This window comes from Podarcis gaigeae, assembly GCF_964106915.1.
Source record: "Podarcis gaigeae genome assembly, chromosome: 10".
NCBI lineage: Eukaryota > Metazoa > Chordata > Lepidosauria > Squamata > Lacertidae > Podarcis > Podarcis gaigeae.
In genome coordinates this window covers 32,968,015-32,984,257 of record NC_139686.1, presented here as the reverse complement: position 1 = coordinate 32,984,257, position 16,243 = coordinate 32,968,015, and the positions used below count along the sequence as shown (strand labels likewise).

Genomic DNA, 16,243 nt, shown 5'->3' with positions numbered 1-16,243 from the left:
GGGCTATTCCTATGTTCTTAGGACACTAATGCATTGCATGCAGAAATTGCTCCTGATAGGAGGTGGCTTGAGCTCCAGTGGCAGTGATCCCACAAAGGGTACCCAAGGGCGCTGGACATAATAGGAATTAATATGGCAACCCTCTGCCTGTTGATGTGATGTCCTACATCAGTGTTGCCACTTTGAGTGATGCAGGAGAAAAGCTATTCAGAAACCAGTATGTCCTACTTCTTTGAGGTGAGGTGGAGGGAATATTTAGGGCTAAAGAATTAGCTCAGGTATAAGAGGCACAAGGAGAACCAAATTAGGCGTCCTTTAGTAAAAAGGAATTCTGAGAAGGGCTATCAATGATTTCTCAAGAAAAGCTCAGCAGCTGCTTCTATTTCTCAGCAAAGATGAGTGACTAAGAAGACGTTAAAGGTTTTTTCCCCCAAACAAAAATAGTCGGCCCCACTGAGAAATCCCTCGGTTAATCAGAGCTTGTTACAGAGACAGGAAAGAATGGGAAAATGAACCAACTTAATTGCAAATAAATGGTGGCTTTCTTCAGAAATGTACTGAGGCAAGGTCACTGTATTAGAAAGGATTGGGTGGGTCCCATGTTTCAAAGCATGACTTGTTCTTCTGCAGGAACCACTACAGTAATCTCATTGATCCCTCCCTCCCAACAACAAGCCTTCCTAAATGCCATGGCGTGTGGCCTGAAAACCGTCTAGCACACAGCTGATGGGGAGACCAGCCACAACCCAGGCAACTTAGGGCCAGCTTATGCAAGCAACAGAATCAAGTGGCTATCCTTCTCCTGGACTGTACCAACTCACCGTGCAAGAGGGAAAATTGGACTTGGTGTCCAAAAACGCAGTTACTGTATAAACAGGCACTTGGTTATACAATTCAAGAAAAGCTAGCAGTCAAAAATGGAAGTTGTTACTAGGTGAAGGCACGAGACTTGTCAATGAATCAGCTGTTTCATTAGGAAGAAAACCCCTAATCCAACACGTCCCTCCCCCCGCATCTCTCAGTGTCAGATCATGGCAATGTTCATGTTTCCTATGACTCACTGCTGCTGCCGTTATCAGAGTCCATTTTACTGAATCCTCCAGGAAAGTGGCACAGTATGACTGTGCTCTTGCAAAGTTCCTGCTATATTCAATGATGCTTTGCACAGGAGAAATTCCATGCCCTTGCTGCATGTCACTGCACTCTCTGACTGACATATATCATTTTACTCACAGCATAGCTACAGAATAGCAAACTCTTAATATTTCCATTTTACAGACTGAGATACCAGAAGATTGTATGGTCTTAGGTTTTTCAAGAAACTGTTTAGCAGGCCCACTATCAGACAAATCCAGTCCCTTGTTATACCACAATCTACTGAATCCCACATCACCTCTTGGAACTGGTATTTGGAGGCATTCAGCCCAGCTCAACCTCCCCCTGAAGTCTCAGGTTTGCCATTTGGATGCTTGTCTGGATTTGGTCCTGGATGTCCAGATTCAGCAGTGGTGAGGAGACTTTTGCAGAGATATGGCCAGACTATTGACCAGAGCATGTGATAGGGAGCATGTGATTCCCATAATGATTCTGAGGGTGAGCTCTGACCAATAAAGCAATCCATAAGTCTTAGGATCGAGTTACTTGAAATGCAATTTTCTTCCATATAAGCCTGATCAGGTTTTAGGATTTTCAGAAGAGGTCTTTCTTTCTGTCCCACCAACATCTGAAATATGTTCAGGAGCAGTTCAAGAGAGGGCCTTCTTGGTTACTGCTCCCAGGTTCTGTGACGTCATGCCAAGGGAGGCCCATATCATTCCTTCTCTGGTGACCTTCTGTCAGCAGGCAAAAATGTTTTTATTCATACGGGACTTTGAACTCATAGGTTTTTATGGCCATTGTAAATATGTTGCAATTGAACTTGTTTTTTTTATCAGTTTTGCTTTAACTGATGTGCTTTACCTACCTTTTATGAATGTTTTTCATTTGTTATCATGTATTTTGAAGTGCATCTTGTTTCTGTGAGCTGTTTGGAGACCATTTGGTGTGAAAGGCAAGACACAAATCTGAAACAGACAAATTAACAAATAAACAACACATAGCCAAAAGGTAGAACAAACTGGATGAAACATGGGAGGCCCATAACTGGATGTCCTGATGTAATACAAGGATAGGCCACTCCCTTGAATTAATTGGTTGTAGAAGGGAAAACATGCAGGCACAATATGGGTGCCTGTATATTTTCCTCTCCATGGCTGATAGCAAGTAGCGATGTTGGGTGGTGATGAGATTGTGTTAGGGCCAGGATAACCCCTGATCCAAACTGCCTCTTCTCTTGTATGCATTTAGAATAAGAAAATTATGTTGGGAGATCCAATCTTGGCATCTCCACGTAACATCTACACATGTGATGTGCTTAAGGATGTTTTGAGGGATGTGACAAGCAAAATTCCCTTCTTGACTCTGGCATTTACCCTTTTGCTTGGAGCACAAAGCTGAGATATGAAGTTCCAGGAGATCATGGTGGAGCAGGATCTTGTGGTGAGAATAAAATGGGGGGAGAACACCATGTAGCTACTCTGAGCTCCTTAGAAGGAGGGTGGGGTAACATGTAATTTCAAAAGTGTATCTTTTCTTTTTAAAATTCTCATACCTATAAACTTTCTTTGAAGCTGTAAACGCATCCAATCTAATTTTCTACACATCCCTCATTTCTCCACAAACCAGCTTTTAATTTCCTGAAAAACGAGTTGCAGTACTTACAGTGCCTCAAAAGCATTTCAGGGTAATTAAAAAGAGGATTTGCTCGCATTTGCAGAACCAAGGTGTTGATTTTGTCACTGCCATGGGTTTAAGACAAGTGCCTTTCATTTCTTGAAGATACACAGTGATTTTTTTAAAAACAATGTTCTTTTGATTCAGCACTGGGTTTCATATGCTGCTGTCTGTCTGTTTTCTCCCCAGTAGACTTCTCTGCGTTGGAGAGACCCTTGCCGTGAGGAGCCAAGATGTTGGTACTACTGGCTGGTATTTTTGTGGTCCACATTGCCACGGTCATCATGCTCTTTGTCTCCACCATTGCCAATGTAAGTAGCAAGCAAGACTTCCCCAGTGGCCATTCCTTGGGAAACCTGGACAGACCTTTTGATCTCCTCCAGTCTGATACAGAATAAGGGAATAAAAGCATCTAAGACTCTCACGCTGAAGGTGCTGACCATTCTTTGGAGGCAAACTCCAGAGGATAGGCCTGGAATCTATGGGGCAGAAGCAGATTTCAGCTAAACGTTAGGAGAATCTTCCTAACAGCAGATGCTGTTTGACAACAGACCCACAGCAGGTGGGGTAGGCAAGGCCCTTCTTTCACTGTATTGCAGATCATACACGGAACTGGACTAAAAGGCTGCAGGTTTGATCCCCGTTAGGAGCAGCTCCATATTCCTGCATTGCAAGGGGTTGGACTAGAACTAGATGATTCTTAGAGTCCGTTCCAACTCAAAGATTCTCTGCTTCTGTCTCCTTGGTCCCATCCAAGTCAACAATCTATGATAAGGGCTAATTCGGTGAGGCTAACAATAATAGACTTTTGTGCTGATATAGCTCCAGAAGACAAATCACCTCCAGAAAAAATGTCAGAAAATTTCCTTGAATTTTATATGGCTTAAGGTGCCTCTATTTGCATAACTGGCCCTTGAAACCTATTGCAATAAGTCACACCCTGAGAAATGGAGGGACATTATCTATTTGTCAACTGAAACAAACCAGCAATTCAAGGCTGCCTAAAGGCATGAAATGGTGGTGTTTTCACACTCCTGTCCTGAAGTGAGAAACACCGGGGCACACCCCACTCAAAAACCAGTTGAGTGAGTGGAATTAGCACATAATCGCTTTGAGGTGTTTTACCATCCCACCTGCCAGACAGTCTGCTATATAATTATACAGTATTTCCATACTTGTCTGTTTCTGGAATTAGAAAATATTCTCATGAAGTGTTTGGGCAAAGCCGAGTACAAGAGGAAGTTAAAGGGTATTATTCAATGCAGTGATTTGTAATAGAAATCTAGACTGATCCCCACCTGCCCAAACCAGAATGCTATAACCCACTCTCAACAAAATTGCAGGATCTCTCTGATTTTTTAACTGCATATCGAGAGAGGCAGCATAAAAGGAAACGGTTTATGTTTTTTTAAAAAAATAAAAATAAAAATAATTAAAAATTAAAACAAATTAATAAAACATAAAAAAGTGGAAATAACAAAAATAAACAAATTTATATATTAAAATTTAATCCACCTTAGATAGATAGCTATATATGCTGCAATGTGTGTCAACATTTGTGATTTCTATCATATGAATGATAAGACAAACCCAGATGCATTTTGTGGGTGTCCAAAAACACTTCAGTTCTCAGGCCCTGAATATTGATTTGGTTTCACACTGAGCAGATTTTGGACATTCCCCTATAGCATTTACTCAGTGGCTTTCCTCACATGCAATGCTAGATCAAACTGGCTTACCGTGAAAGTGGGCTGTTGCACAATAAATGAAGCAAGGCTTAGCTCTTCCCTTGCTCCTGGAGCTGCCACACTACTAAGAGTTAAGCTATGGTTGGCATTACTTGTGAACCTGAGCTCGTGGTTAGTTAGTTTCACTCCCAAGCAAACCACAAGCTCTAACCAATATTTGTTCTCTGCTTAGAATGATTGTTTCATTATGGTACTGCTCCCTAGTGGACACAAGTAGATATGGGGAACATGGATACCTCTTGGCACAGCACGCTCTCTTCAAGCATTAAGCTTACGGTTATGGAGAACACACAAGTCTCCCTTTCCCCTGGCATTGACCTTTACAGAGGAAGCAAGTATGTACAGACTTCCATAAGATTCGTAAGCCCAATTGCTCAAGGATCTAGAACATGGGTAGACAAACTAAGGCCCGGGGCCCAGATCCAGCCCAATTGCCTTCTAAATCTGGCCCGCAGACGGTCCAGGAATCAGTGTGCTTTCACAGGAGTAGAATGTGTCCTTTTATTTAAAATGCATCTCTGGGTTATTTGTGGGGCATAGGAATTTGTTAATTCCCCCCCCCCAAAAAAAATATATATATAGTCCGGCCCCCCACAAGGTCTGAGGGACAATGGACCAGCCCCCTGCTGAAAAAGTTTGCTGACCCCTGATCTGGACCGTGAGGAGCCTGCGGACATGAAAGCTCCCTTCTTCCTTCTAAATATTTGAGCTGCATGTGCTGATGTTAAGGGGAGAAGCTGCATCATACGGTTGTGCTCACATACAGTGCAGATTCCAGAATAAGGAGTATAGCAGCTGAAGAGGGCTACTCTCATCTTCACCAAACTCTCAAAGCAGAACAGTTAAATCCACCTCAAATGTTATTACAGAACATCCCCTTTCAAAAAACAAAAGGCATGCTATTTAACTGATTGGGCTGGAACATTTTAGATGCTTCAGTTCATTATTTCTCAGTCCTGCCTACATCCAAGACATACACAAAGTAATAGATGATTGATAGAATATCAGGAATATATGTTTGGCTTGTTGCACTAAATCCTGTTGATCTGTGTGATGATTAAAATGAATAGGTAGGGAATGGTTTATGCCAACGCGTGTGCTCCTGCTAGCTGTATCCAGCAACTGATGCTTTCAGATCAAAGACGAAGTTGTGCCATGAATGAGAATTGTCTGCAAATCCAGTAGAACAGATTGTAAAATATATTTGCAAGTCTATTACCTGCATACATGCAGCTATCCGATATTTTAAAGATGCTAACAGTCAAAGGTTTGGTTGACTCAGATTTCCTTAGACACTCTGAAGTGTGAGCTATAATAAGCAAATGCAACATGAAAGGCCGAGCTTTTCAGGAAAGCAAGCAACCGTGCCTCTTTGCAAAAACCCACAATGGCACATGGAGAATGGAGAGTTTCAAGTGCCGCATCGTAGACAGGACTACAAAGCATCTTGTTCAAAGCTGTGCCCTACCTCCTGCCCCAGAGGGAGGTCCTTCAGTCTACCCATCCTCCCCAGGTCAACCTAAATTTGCCACAGGCTGAAGTGACATTAAATGTGGATAATTTGTCTCTTTTTTTCAAATTTGGCATTAAGTGGGCCATTTTCCTTTTCTCAGGGATGGAGGCTGATTTTAGCAGAACTCTTGGGTGGGTGCCATCCAGACCCAGTGATTTGTTCATCTGTCCATGAGGTCTAGACCAGCCTTTCCCAACTTGGTGCCCTCCAGATGTTTGGGCCTATAACTTCAATCAGCCCTTCAATCAAAGCATTTGGGGGGCACCAGGTGACATCAATAGGGAAAGGGAGAGGGGTAGCCAAGGCTGCCCTTGGCTTCAAGATGCTGGGGACAAGCTGATTTATTGTGTTTCTAGTCAAGAAATTATTACTTGCACAGCTAAAGTTGGAACTGCTTAGATATTCCTATACACTCTCTGATGTTCTTTCTAACTTATGAGCATCATTGCTTTACCAGCTAATGTTTAAGGCTGCTTAAGCAGTTCCTCTGGAGAAACTGGTTTAAGTGCCTGGAAAGAAGAGTGTCTGCGTTGGGTTTTAATAAAACAACTGCATCCTCTTCCCTTCAATTGCTGAACTAACACACTCTCACCTTCCTTGCCTTTTCAGCTGCCACATAAGTACTTTGGCTTTTAGGAGGCACACCCCAAAGGCACATTTGTGGTTAAGCAGACGACCTCTTAAGGAATTTGATTTTTGCAAATTCCAATGCAATCAGTATCTTCTGAACCGAATGTATGGACAGAAACATAGATATTCATTGGCTTTCATGCTACCCAACTTGTTCCTCTTGGCTCAATCCTGTTCCCCAATCAAGATATGTTTTAAAATGCATGTTTGAAGGGGAAATACATTTAAATGGAATTTGTTTGTGCAGATTTCCTTTTTTTAAAAACCCCCCAAAAGATTAATGCAGAAACTAGACAGAACAGACTTATGGGGGGGGATGCATAAGAAAGTGAAACAGACCAAGAACAAACTCATTCTCTCATGTCTATCTGAGTGGCAGCATCTTCAACATGTGTGCGGTGGTAGATGCTTAGGACAAACCAGCATATGGGCTGGAAGTCAAGGTTTTGCCTGCAACTGCATACCCTCCAACATTTCTCCAATGAAAATAGGGACATCCCATGCCATAAAGATAAATTTACTATTTATACCTCACAAATCTTACTGGGTTGCCCCAGCCACTCTGGCCAACTTCCAACATATATAAAAACATAATAAAACATTAAATGTTTAAAAAACCTTCCCTATACAGGATTGCCCTCAGATGGCTCAGGGTTCGGATAACTCCATACCCTCCAACATTTCTCCAATGAAAATAGGGACATCCTAAGAAAAAGCAGGACGTTCTATGATGAAATCAGAAACTGGGACGGCTTCTCTAAATCAGGGATGTCCCTGGAAAATAGGGAAATTTGGAGGGTCCACTGTTGCCACCATCCCTGCTGGGTATGTGAGCAGGCCCTTACAGTCAAAGACCAAGACCTACGTTTTTGGACCAGTTTTAGTACCAAAACACTTCATCTTCATCAACTTGCTGCACAGATCAAAAGAAGTGAGCCCATAAAATGAATGGACAAACTAAGCCATATATACAGTGTGATGTCCACCTCGCACCATTGGTCAATAAATAGCAGATGTGCATAATCAAACAGGTTTTCCTGGGGGCAAAATTCCCAGTATCATTTCTATTGCCATTGCAGACAATTGTGATTACTTCAATCAAGTTACGATACGGTTGATAGTGTATTGTTGGAAAATTAGCTCCAGAGTATAGTAATCTCCACTGTGGTCAGTCTAGGTCACACACTTTAGATACCTATTTGAAAATGACCCAAAGCAGCTTGTGGACTACGAGGCAACTCATGATCTTAATTAGACAAATGTCAGTAGCAAATAGAATGATAAGCACATTCTTCGCAAAATAAGCAATCAAGGAGTATAAATCCTGCCCTCTAATTTCCTTTGCAATGGTTGAACGGCATGGCTAAGCAATCCTTGGGCATGCAGGAAGTATGTGTCATTTTAGGAATTTTGATGAAGGATTTGAAAAGCTTATCTGAGATCAGAAAAACAGAAATTTATATGAGGCCCCTCCATGTCTCCAGGGTGACTCAGTTGAACACGGTCTAGAGATGACTGGTGGTTTAAATGACTTACACCCAGTCCTGAATTAGTAACCCTGCTAACTACAAAGTAAACCCCACTGGATTTGCTGGGGCTGATTTCAGAGTTAACTTGGAGTAGCTGGTACCACTGACTTGTCATGAGAATGCAAAGGTCCTTCTGCATTCTGCTCTTGGCTGCTCAGGCTAACCTAGAGCTGCTCCATTGCTTTAGTTTATGATGACCCCTGCTGGATAGTCCTGTCTGAGAACGGGCGGCCATTTATTTATTTTGAAAAAACAAGCCATTGGGAAACATTGAACAACAACAGGAAAGGCCTCCTGAAGCCAAAGAGATCAGGAAACCGCAGTGAGTTTTCTCAGCACTCTGTTGTTCCAGAGTTTGGCACAATTCCTGTCTCAGCGGAGATCGGAGGGAACAGACGTCTATGGTCTGTGTACTGCCCAGAGAGAGGCTTGGGAAGATTATAGTCACTCCCAGAAAATGATTAGATTTTCAGAAGCAGCTTCTTGCCCTTTCAGCAAGGCACTGAACATGGGAAGAATGCCGGAATACCCTTATATACATCATGGGTAACCAGCTACGAGGACTGTTTAAGGGCCTTGTCAGAAGTGTGATCCAATGGGAGCCCACATCCACTGAACCATGCAGCACATCTAGAGTGATTCCAAGAGTTAGATGTCCACCTCCAGAAATGATCTGAGACATTGGTGAATCACAGCACCACTATTATCACCACCATATAAATATATGGTAAAATAAATAAATGAAGAAATAGGTCCCTAAATGCAGAGGCGGAGATAGCTGCTCTAGCACCCGGAGCAGCATACATGGGGCTAGCTGCCTGTAAGGGCAGGGCGAGCATCCTGGGGGGGGGCGATGTCACCCCCCTCAGGGATGACACCCGGGGCAGGCTGCACCCACCGCAACCCGCTTCCTCCTCCAGTGCCCAAATGTATGTTTGGCTTCCAAGTAGATCTGGGTCTGAAAAAGCTGAAGACTGCCATTCAAAGATAAATAGAACAAAAGGATCGATTTTCAGCTTGCTAGTTGCAAGAGTTCCCCAACAGCCACCACGGACAAAAGCAAGTCATAAGGAGCACTTAAGCAACAGCCTCTGAAAAAGGTCACCCACCCGTCACCTTTTCAAAATCACACGCATCCGCCAACAGATTACGGAATGGCACGTCTCATGGATTCAGATCATAACCCTCATGCTGCGGCATAATTTCCAGATACTTCTTTATTATTTATGCATTTATTTAAAATATTTATATACTGCTTTTCTATTAAATTATCCCAAGGGGCTTTCAATAAAAAATTCATCACAGAACAATAACAATCCATCACAAATAATAAAAACTTCTGTCCAAGCCGGCATCATACAGATGATTCATTTGGAGGACTGCTCATGAGATGTGCCAAATTATCTTCTTGGAGCTTCTGAGTAATCATTCCTAGAGCGGGGGGGGGGGGGGGGGATAGTCTGTGGTCATCTACAGATGTTGCTGTATTTCATCTCCCATCTTTCTTGATCATTGGCTATTTTGGCTGGGACGGATGATGGGAATTGGAGTCCAACAATATTTCCCAAGCCTTTTTGAATCTCACACCAATCAGCTGAAAGCCACATCTTACTTTTCCTCCTAGCAAAGTATATGGCTACATCTCCATCATTTCTGACCCACGGAACTCTGCTTTTTATTATTATTTTCCTGTGTGTTTGCTACTATATTCAAAATTTCAATTCTGCTCATATTATTGACTCTACTTTTGTGATATTCTGCTCACATCAGTATTTGAGCAGAATGTACCTAGGGGTTGGGTAGGTTGGTGGCCACCAAGGGCACAGGTGCAAGGAGGAGTGCAAAAATTGCAGCTCTCCACTCTGGCTCAGCACTCCCTGGCATGCTTCTTTGGGTGGCTGGGTGAGGTATGCAGGCTCCTCAGGGCATCTTGGTGGAGGAATTGGGTCACTGGCATGGGTCATTGCAGTAGCTGTGTGGGGTCTCTTCCCCAGTCGACCAGTGGTGCTATTAGAATTGCGAGTGGAGTGCCCAGTGGAGCTTGGAGGGAAGAAATATGAAGAGAGCAGGTGAGAGTTACAGGAGGAGGAAAAGGGGAGGGAGGGGCAGAAGGGAAATCAGTGAGCGGTGTGAGGGAGGCAGACAGGCAGATAGATGGACCAATTGAGGAGGAGGAGGAGGAGGGGAGGTGGAGTAGAGCACGCCTGACCTCAATGGCTGTGGATGAAGTCGCTAGTTGAGTGTGAAATGTGGAAAAAAGCAAACTTTTCCATTTCTGGTCCATGATCTCTCCTGGCTTCAGAGGTGCTGATGCAGCTCCTCGCCAAGTATGCAAGGGAGCCTAGGTACACCTCTGAATCTGAGTGAACAATTCCCCCACCCCTGTCACAAACACCTCCAAGTTTGTAGTTTGAATGAGCAGAAGTTCATACATGTATGCACATTTCCCATGTTGTACACTGATGTCAGATTTCTGGCAGTATAACTGAGAAATCTTTTTGTTGCAAAAAAAAAAAGAGGCAACCATTTTTTGATATAATAATATTATAAATCACAATACCTTGTGAATGGTGACACTTCTAGAAAGGCATTGCTGAACTCACTGATGTTTTCCTTTCTAGATTTAACCTGGCAAACTGCTTTTCTTGAAGGGAGGCAATAAAAAACATTCACATCTTTTCTGTTTTGCTTTTAGGTCTGGATGGCAGGTGAGAGTATGGGCAAAACAAACTCCTCAGGCCTGTGGCTGCAGTGTATAAACGGAGTTTGCGGGGATCTTCGTTTTGAAGAAGACGACCTCAGTAAGGGTCCATTTACTTTCATCTGAGTAATGTGCACTGTTTAAAACAACAGTCATGTATTTTGACAAGGATTGTGACTTCAGGCTCACACCTTTTTCTCTCTCTTCCGTGTGTCACTAGATGCACTCAAGGCAGTGCAAGCCTTCATGATCCTCGCCATCATCTTTTCCTTTGTCTCCCTGGTCATGTTTGTGGTGCAGCTCTTCACGATGGAGAAAGGAAAGCGCTTCTACATGACGGGAGCCATCATGCTGGTTTGCTGTAAGTGAGGCACACGCAGAAGGTGCTGCTTTGTTTTGCTATGCTCTCACAGGAATTGTGAATTATTTCCCATGGGCTCAGGTTGGTTACAATTAGGGAAGCTTGAGGAATTTGTTCTTCGGGAATTTTGACCTGATCTATGTCCTCTTTTGCCTGGGGGTACAGGGTCCAAAATTAAATTGCTGGCCACACATGTAACAAAATTTGAACCAGTGAAGTTTCCCCTGTATTTCAAACTAGAAAAAGCTTAACCTATGGAATTTCTGCCTGCATAAAATCCCTTCTTTCCCCCAGTGTCAACCCTAAACCCAAAACCTGACTACAATCTTGTACTCATCTACTTGGGAATAAGCACACTTAAAACACAAAGAGACTTACTCCTGAGTCAAAAGGAATACCATTGTTCTGTCAGTTAACTATGCAGTATATTCTTAACAAGTGCCTTGGCTTTAGCTACTGCATAGCAAGAGACACGTCCAAGCCTCTTTGCAAAGTTTTCACCTTTTGCATTTGCCATGCCACAGGGAACAACTTACTATCTACCCACACTTACTGTGTGCTGGTATTTCCAGGAAATAACTTCTAGGGAGTACAGTACCTGATTAATCCACAACAGTGCATCCTGTCTTGCTGGGGGGAAAGGAAGTGCAAACTACAAAGATTCTAAGAACTAGAAAATTATTCAGTAGTAGGAAAAGTGAAATAAAAGGGGAAAGGAAAACCTCAGGTATTCCTATCTCCTGCTGACTAAACAACTGATACATAAATCACAGCACCTACTTCACTACTTAGCTAAAAGTATTGCAAGGCAGGAGCACTCATTCTGACTCATTTCACAGAAATCAGTTAGAAGGGTACATGCCCATTTTGCCTCCTAACTTTCTTTCTAGGAAGGCTAGAGACTTACTTTTTGTATTAAATGAAAACTCAGAACCTGGGCTCCCTTACTGGCTGTGTGCCTGGTACATAAGTGCCTCCTGTACATGCCTCTCCAAGTAAATAACTGAGATAATCATGGGGCAGGGGGTGCTATTCATGATGATCTTTGGGCTAGAAGCAGAATTCATGTTGGAAAAGAGGCACTTGTGATCATTTGGATGGACCAAAGGTTTATTCTTTCTTTCCCTCCACAGGGCTGTTCATTCTGATCTCCGTCTCCATCTACACGGCCCGATTTCCACAATACTTCAAAAGCAGTCTAGACCACCACGGCTACTCCTTCATACTTGCCTGGATCTGCTTCTGCTTCAGTTTCATCGTTGGGATTCTGTATCTTGTGCTCAGAAAGAAATGAGGGAGCAGGGGAGAAACTGGGAGGGCGGATTGGCAATATGGGGGGCTTGTGGGAGGGATGCGAAGTTGCTTTGCTATGAGAACTGTTTGCCCAAAGACATGAATCCATACACTGCTCACCTAACGTGCCCAATCACAGAAATAAATCAGGGAGAGAGGGAGAGAGATTGAGCAGTAGACTTTCCACTGTCACGGATCCTGACACCAGGAATGTGCTTGAAGAACCAAATAGCCAGATCTTATCTCTTTTCTCAGAAACTAACATGTGCACCCCATCTTGACGTTCTGCCTCACTTCAGAAAATCTGGAAAAGTTATAAGGTGCAGCTTTCTTCCTTAAATTTTAGCAGCTATGATATGCTTCCCAGTGATTTCCATTGGGGAGAACATTCCCACTCAATCTAGAAGGTGTAGTGCTGGGACAAGGGCTGAGCATGTCAGGGCCGCTGGGGCAGAACCCTGCCTCCCTTTTCTTGACATGCAAACGACACACAACGTAGGCATGCTTTGACTGACATAAAGCCAAATTCCAGCATTAAAACCACTGCAAGCCACTTTTTTTAAAAAAGACACTTCCATCACCATCTCATTTCCCCAGGAACAGACTTGCTGCTGCTGAGGAGATCAGAGGGGAAACAACCAGCAGGGAATGAAAAGAGGGGTGAATGTGGGTGGCAGAAGGTGGGACGGGGAGAGGAAGGCAGGCAAGGACCTTAATTATGTGGAATAGAGTTATTAGGGCTCTGATGAATGTCATTAGAGTGTGACTTTCCATTAGAGCCCACTGTGTTACCTATTTAACGCAGCTGCACTCGGAAGATCAGATGGAGCCCCCATGTTGCCACCAAATGGTTAGGTCTGTGATGTGTGTATTCGACAAGCAGTAAGTTTGGAAGGTCTGCTTGCAGTCAGATCTTTTGAGGCATTCAACTTAGGCTCATGGGACCAAGCACCAAATTGGATTTTATTTTTTTCCATCTATAGGCAACTTTCTCTTGGTTGTCACATAGAATAGGGTTGGGGGTTATTTTTTAGAATAGGGTTTTATAATATCAGACTTGCCTTGGCACTATAATGTATACCTTAGAAAAGCCTTAAACTATCACCCGTTTATTTGTTCGCTGCTTTTCTGTGGTTAACCATGCCCACGGCAGCAGACCTTATATCCCACAAGAAGTTGCATATGACTTAGAGCAGTGCTCCAGACACAGGATTCTGCGTAGCTGAATGGAATCGGAGAAGAGCCTTCTCTCTGTTGTGTTGGTTTTAATTCCTCACTCCCCGCCCCCATGCCATCATCTCATATAACATCTCCCAGGGCATGAGAGGTAGTTCAGCTAATTAAATGTTGCAAACCGAAGGCCAAGCAGGAAATGGAAAGAATTATTATGTCATCGTGACTGTCTGCATCAGGGTTTTCAACCCTTTTGGTCTTGCCATTTAGATCACTTAGGATAATGTGTGGAAACTATGAACGTTAAGAGGCTGTCGCTCTCACTGCCTTGCTCCACTCCAGTCACGTGAAACGGGGAGAGACAAATTCAAGGCTGCAAGTTTAGTATCAACAGTATTTTTCTTCTTTCTTTTGTTACATTCTCCCCCCATGTACAACTTTTGTAATTTGGTGGCTACATCCTTCTATTGTACTTGCTGTTTCTTGAAGTTTGTTTCATGTGTGGTCTTTGTAAATATTTTGATACAACCATTCCTAACTGTAGGGATACATTAAAGACGAAAAAGACAATAATCCAGTTCCCGTTATCAGAAACAAAGAGTCTTGCTGGAATTGATTTCTTTCTCCCATGTATGAATGTTGTTCTTTTCCCCTGGCTGCATCAAGTTTGATTTCAAATATGCGCTGGCTGACTATCTGCGGTGGCACGACCACATGGCTGGGTAATTCAGAGGACTGATGTCAGGAGATAGCAGAATATAAAGGCTAAACCACATGTAGGGTACAGTGGTACCTCGGTTTACAAACTTAATCTGCTCCAGAAGTCCGTTCTTAAACCGAAACCATTCTTAAACAGAGGTGTGCTTTCCCTAATGAGGCCTCCTGCCGCTGTTGCCCTTCCACCATTCAGATTCCATTATTAGACCTAGGTAAAGTTCTCAAACCGGGACACTACTTCCTGTTTTGTGAAGTTCATAAACCAAATCGTTCTTAAGCAGGACTGTTCTTAAACTGAGGTATCACTGTATCACTTAAACCGAGGCAACTACACTGTAAACCACAGGTCAGTGGTGCTGGTAGTGGGGGAGAAACCACAGATCTTTTGTGCAGCATGGAGAATTTCAGGCTTCTAGTCCTTGTGGCTTTGAGGAGAAGTTTAAAATACATTGTGAGAGTATGCCAAAAGCTACAAACCAAAGCAAAACCAAAACCAATGTACTGTGTTTTTCAAAACTAATCATTTCAAAGCCTACCTCGTGATACTGGTGGACCAAAATCTCCTCAAGATATTTGGGGCCTGTAATGCTACACTTAGGGACGCAGGTGGCGCTGTGGGTTAAAGCCTCAGCGCCTAGGACTTGCCGATTGAAAGGTCAGCGGTTCGAATCCCTGCGGCGGGGTGCACTCCTGCTCCTCGGTCCCAGCGCCTGCCAACCTAGCAGTTCGAAAGCACCTCCGGGTGCAAGTAGATAAATAGGGACCGCTTACCAGCGGGAAGGTAAACGGCGTTTCCGTGTGCGGCTCTGGCTCACCAGAGCAGCGATGTCACGCTGGCCACGTGACCCGGAAGTGTCTCCGGACAGCGCTGGCCCCTGGCCTCTTAAGTGAGATGGGCGCACAACCCCAGAGTCTGTCAAGACTGGCCCATACGGGCAGGGGTACCTTTACCTTTACCATTAATGCTACACTTTTAGTCTCCCCACACATGTTTTTGAGGGCCCAGATTTCATGAGTCCCAAGCTTAATGGCTTCAAAGTATTGTGTTGTTAAATAAGAGGTTTCACTCTTGTTTTGTAACACAATGCCTACAATTATGTTGATGTAGCAGTTAAGATAAGGAGCTGTTAACCATTCCTTGGTTTTCTATTCAAAACTCCAGGAGGTTTGTTGCTGTCTGAAAGCTAAAAAAGGTAAAGGACCCCTGGACGGTTAAGTCCAATCAAAGGTGACTATGGGGGAGTTGTTGAAGACAGCTTTCTGGGTCATGTGGCCAGCTTAACTAAACTGCTTCTGGCACAACGGAACACTGTGACGGAAGCCAGAGTGCACGGAAACGCTGTTTACCTTCCTGCCGCAGCAGTACCTATTTATCTATTTGTACTGGTGTGCTTTTGAACTGCTAGGTTGGCCGGAGCTGGGGCAGAGCAACGGGAGCTCATACTGTCACGGGGATTCAAACCGCCAACCTTCTGATCGGCAAAGCCCAAGAGGCTCAGTGGTTTAGATCACAGTGCTACCCGCGTCCCACGCTGCCTATAAGGCCCAGAAGAACCAGTGGGCCCTTAAATAATTCAAATGAATTTCATTTTTGGATTATTAAGAGGAGAACAAAAGTCAAATATGGAAAACTGCTGCTTGTGAACCACACCCAAGGTATGGGATTTATTGTTTGGGGCAACAGGGAGAAATCACGTTGGCTATAATTATGAAGGTAACACTTAGTGTTATAAGCAAAAATAGCCTCTAGCATTGTTTTGTAAAGGCTTGTGCAAGAATTAGCTGATGAATTCACACAGTTCTATA

General features: G+C 43.6%; 2 protein-coding genes across 3 annotated transcripts in view; one reads left to right on the top strand and one right to left on the bottom strand.

Moving 5' to 3' along the window:
• Positions 1-14,318, top strand: part of EMP1 (epithelial membrane protein 1) — a 31,068-nt gene extending 16,750 nt beyond the window's left edge. The window contains exons 2-5 of one of the 2 annotated variants that reach the window (XM_083698826.1): positions 2,965-3,083; positions 10,888-10,993; positions 11,114-11,254; positions 12,388-14,318. In XM_083698826.1, the coding sequence (XP_083554952.1) occupies positions 3,006-3,083; positions 10,888-10,993; positions 11,114-11,254; positions 12,388-12,548 (486 nt within the window). In that variant the 5' untranslated portion in view covers positions 2,965-3,005 and the 3' untranslated portion in view covers positions 12,549-14,318. Of the gene's footprint in view, positions 1-2,961; positions 3,084-10,887; positions 10,994-11,113; positions 11,255-12,387 lie in introns of both variants that reach the window. The other variant, XM_083698825.1, reaches the window with a different exon arrangement.
• GSG1 (germ cell associated 1) overlaps positions 1-16,243 on the bottom strand; it is a 108,343-nt gene that overhangs the window by 68,512 nt on the left and 23,588 nt on the right. The window lies entirely within an intron of this gene.